This window comes from Aythya fuligula, chromosome W, assembly GCF_009819795.1.
Source record: "Aythya fuligula isolate bAytFul2 chromosome W, bAytFul2.pri, whole genome shotgun sequence".
NCBI lineage: Eukaryota > Metazoa > Chordata > Aves > Anseriformes > Anatidae > Aythya > Aythya fuligula.
Genome location: NC_045594.1, coordinates 6,491,409 through 6,495,769, shown reverse-complemented (window position 1 = coordinate 6,495,769; position 4,361 = coordinate 6,491,409). Strand labels below are relative to the sequence as shown.

Here is a 4,361-nt window from a genome sequence, read left to right as displayed (position 1 = left end):
GACTGTGCACTGCTGCCGACGGTGCTAGAGTAAAATGTGAAGACTGCTCAGATGGCAGTGATGAGAGTGCTTGTGTGAAGAAGATGTGTGCTGAATCTGATTTTGTGTGCAACAGTGGTCAGTATGTGCCAAACAGATGGCAGTGTGATGGGGATCCGGACTGTGAAAATGGGTCTGACGAAAGTGCTGAGCTGTGTCATATGAGAACAGTGTCATGGAAATGTGATGGTGAAAAAGCCTGTGACAGTGGAGAAGATGAAGAGAATTGTGGCAATGAGACTTGTAGTGCAGCAGAGTTCACATGCAGTAGTGGATAATGTATTTCCAAAAGCTTTGTCTGCAATGGTCAAGGTGACTGCTCCGACCACTCGGATGAATCTTTGGAGCAGTGTGGCTGCCAGCCTGCACCTCTGGTGAAGTGTTCTGAGTGTTCTGTGAGTGAGGTGCAGTGCGGCTCAGGTGAATGTATCTACAAGAAGTGGCGATGTGACAGAGATCCTTATTGCAAGGATGGAAGTGATGAAATTAACTGCCCTTCCTGGACCTGCAGGCCAGACCAGTTCAGATGTGAAGATGGGAACTGTGTCCATAGGAGTAGGCAGTGCAGTGGTGTGAGAGACTGTCTGGATGGCACTGATGAAGCAAACTGTAACAATGTTATTCAGTGCTCTGGACCTGGCAAATTCAAGTGCAGAAGTGGAGAATGCATAGATATCAATAAAGTGTGTAACCACCAGAGAGACTCCAAGGACTGGGGTGATGAGCCTCTGAAGGAATGCAACATAAATGAATGTTTGGTGAACAACGGTGGATGCTCCCACATCTGCAGAGATTTCATTATTGGCTATGAATGTGACTGTCCAGCTGGGTTTGAGCTTGTAGACAAGAGAACCTGCAGAGATATTGATGAATGCCAAAACCCTGGTATCTGTAGTCAAATCTGTATCAACCTGAAATGTGGCTACAAATGTGAATGTAGCCGTGGCTATCAGATGAATCCTGCTACAGGAACCTGGAAAGGGCCATACGGCAAAGCAAATTAGATAACTGTTATTTAACTTGTCAGAAGATAAAAAAGAAAGTGTTTCAACAAGCAGCCATGGGAGGGAAGAATCACTGAACCCCCGATGTGAGGGACTGTACCTTGTTTTACTGACTACTGAAACAGCTGTGAGAACTGCAGAAAGGGACCCACGCATCCAGAATAAAAGGACCAGTAACTACTGAAACTTGGAGGGTTGAGTCCGCTCCTGGGAAACTGAAACTCAAGCTAAGGGAGAACTAATATTCTGGCAACGAGGCTCTGCATGAATGAAGGATGCTAAATAAAGGGGACAAGCCTAAAGGGAGAAAAGGGAGAAGGCAAGACCGGGGCAGGACCCTCCACTGCGGTGTGTATGGTCTACCGAGGGAGGCAACCCCTATGGGTATTGACTGCCGAGTGAGAGGGCCTCGACCGGACTTCTCCCACACTAAGATCAGGTTGTCCCGAGAAAATAACATAAAAAAAAAACTTTTTTTTAAACCTATATAAAATTGTGATTCGTTTTCCAGGAGCTGGATCACCCTGACAGGCCGAACGGTAACACAAGCCTGAAGTGACCCTGAAAGCGGGCCTAACTCCTTGACTGAAGGCGTTTGCCTATTATGATCCAGCTACGTGGGCAGAAGACAGATCCTGGGACTATAGGACCCCAGTATATATACTTAATAGAATAATTAAGTTATTAGCTGTAATAGAAATAGTTATAAATGATGAGAACTGATCTAAATGAGTTATAAAGATGAGAACTGCTTTGTATCAAAATTGCCTACCTTTGGATTATTTACTAGCACAAGAAGGAGAAGTCTGTGGAAAATTTAGCTTTAGTAATTGCTGTTTAAAGATTGATAAAAAGGGTGTTTCTTCCTAGTAACTGATAGAATGTTATGTTCTGGTTTAGGATGAGAAGAATATTAATAATATGCTGGAGTTTTAATTGTTTTTAATTGTTACAGAGCAGTGCTTACACCAAGCCAAGGACCAAGCCAAATTCAGCTTCTCACTGTCCTGCCAGCAGGCAGGCTGGGAGGAGGGCCGGACTGCTCGGGGTTAGGTTGGGCATCGGACAGCAGGTGGTGAGCAATTGCATTGTGCATCACTTGTTTCGTACACATTATTACTAGTAGTACTATTATCATCATTATTGCTATTATTATTATTATTATTTTCTTGTTTTTATCTCAACTCACAGGCTTCACTTTCCCATTTCTCTCTCCCATCCCAGAGAAGGAAGGGGGGGAGGTGAGCGAGCAAACACAAACCTGGAAGGATATGGAATGGGATTTATTTTCATGGCTGCCTGGTGGACCATGGGTTAAAAGAGTGTTATTTTTATTGTCATGTGGTGTAATTATGTTATTGTATATACCTTGTATGATACCTTGCCTTACGTTATTAATACACCGGGTGATAAATAGTACATTTGTAATAACTTCATTAAAAAGGGAAGGGGATATGTCAATTATGATGTTTAAGAATTGGACCCTCCAAGAACGGACTGATGAAATCCAGTTATTAACAACAGAAGTGACACGAATTGTTGATATTAAAAAGAAGATAAGGGATTGTGAGGAATGTTTTAACAATTCGTGTCCATAAAGAACAATTCTGTTTGAATCCTGTCTGCCTCTGGGCCCTGCACTGGCAATTTAATTCTTGAACCACAGATGCAGTGTGTCCCAGTCTCCCCCTCATTCTAGTCAATTTATCACTTCTTAAATTTATGAACCTGTTTGCTGTTGTTATTCCGGACTTCTATTTCTAACACTGCTATAGATGTTTCTGTGAATGGCTGGGGAAGAATGTTTTAATTACTCGTGTGTCTGGGAGTTTCAGAACAACTGATAACAACTAGTGACTGTTATGGGATACTATGTGGATCTTTGGTATCTGGTTAGGGGGGGGGCAAGAGATAAAGAGGAAGGAGAAAGAAGCTGAAGGGCGGCTGGGAGACAAGACTTGAAGAAGATGTTCCGTAAACTTGGTATGGTGCCCAGTAAGTACAAAGGTGGAGAGGAAGACTACGAGCCTTCAGCATGAAAGACCCCTAGAGACCCCCAGAAGAGACCCCAGAGGAGACTGCGCATGCTCCAGTAGGAGGGACTGCACCCCGGAAGCTAATTTTAATAATCTATTTTTTTTAGAAGTAGTAATGAATATGTATTAGTCTAGGAGCATAAAAATCAGCTGCTTGATGTAACTGGTGTGCGTCCTGGTGGAGCGGAGACTCCCGGTGCACCCAGCGCTGTTTGCTTACCTCTATTCCTTTATATTCTTTCAATAAATCCTATTTTTATTTTAATCCTAATTTGAATCCTGAGCCATTTATAACAGTAGGGAGATGGTTGGACCAGATGATCTTGAAGGTTTTTTCCAACCTTAATGATTCTGTGATTCTATGAAAACTCTCAGTAGAATTGTAGAATCCTTGAACTCAGTATGGGTATAGACTTGAGCTAAGATCTACATTCTTTTATGAGATGAATGGAAAAACATCTTCACTTCTTTTTTGGAAATGACATCAGTTTCCAAATGAATGGATGCTTCAGAAAGAGCAATGGAAGCAGCACAAAGATGGGCTCTAATTTAAGGGAATAAGGTTTACCATATGGCTGTGGGTAGGACCATGTGCCCATATGATTGTCCTCTGAGCACTCTTGAGTGCCCTTCAGCTCATTTTCAGTATGGAAACACTGGGTTAGTAGGATGGTCCCAGCTTTGTAGGTGATGGTCCGTCTCTGAGGGAAAAGGATGTCCCAGCTCTGATAGGCCTGTTGGAGTGGCAGTGGTATGCAACTACTAAATATACCTGTATACTTAAATAGTGCTTGTGTATAGTCATTTATCAGTCTTCATTGGAAGGATATAATGTATATACTGCTCTGATGGCAGCAGGCTGGAATAGGAGTTTACCAAGAAGCCTCATGTAATAGTTTGAGTTTGGAGACATCATAGATTTAGGAACACCGAGGAATAACCCAGCTTGTTGTTTCAGTGCTATGAGGGGGATAGCTGGCATACTTATAATACTTAGACTCTTTGCTGATATATTGTGCGAAAATTAAAAAGAAAAATTGGAAACAGCTTTCACTATGCCTTCAGGGTTATTTTTTTTTGTCAGGCCTGTCTTTCTTTGTTATCTGTGCCAGAAGGGAAAGATGAGTCTTATTTATATATTATGTCTTCTCAGAAGTCAGTGAAGTGAGACGGAGGCTATTAATATCTTATTACTTACCTGGCTCTTTAGCATTTTAATTGATGCCCTGCAAATGTCATCGAAATATTTCTTAGGATAAGCACACTGGAAATCTGTCTGAAA

General features: G+C 42.2%; 1 protein-coding gene across 1 annotated transcript; it reads left to right on the top strand.

The window, feature by feature from the left end:
• Positions 1-323: 323 nt before the first annotated feature.
• On the top strand, positions 324-995 carry LOC116501278 (very low-density lipoprotein receptor-like; the record flags this gene model as incomplete). The annotated part of the gene is made up of 1 exon (XM_032206798.1): positions 324-995. A coding segment is annotated over one exon (672 nt), but the record flags the coding sequence as incomplete, so codon positions are not given.
• Positions 996-4,361: the final 3,366 nt, after the last annotated feature.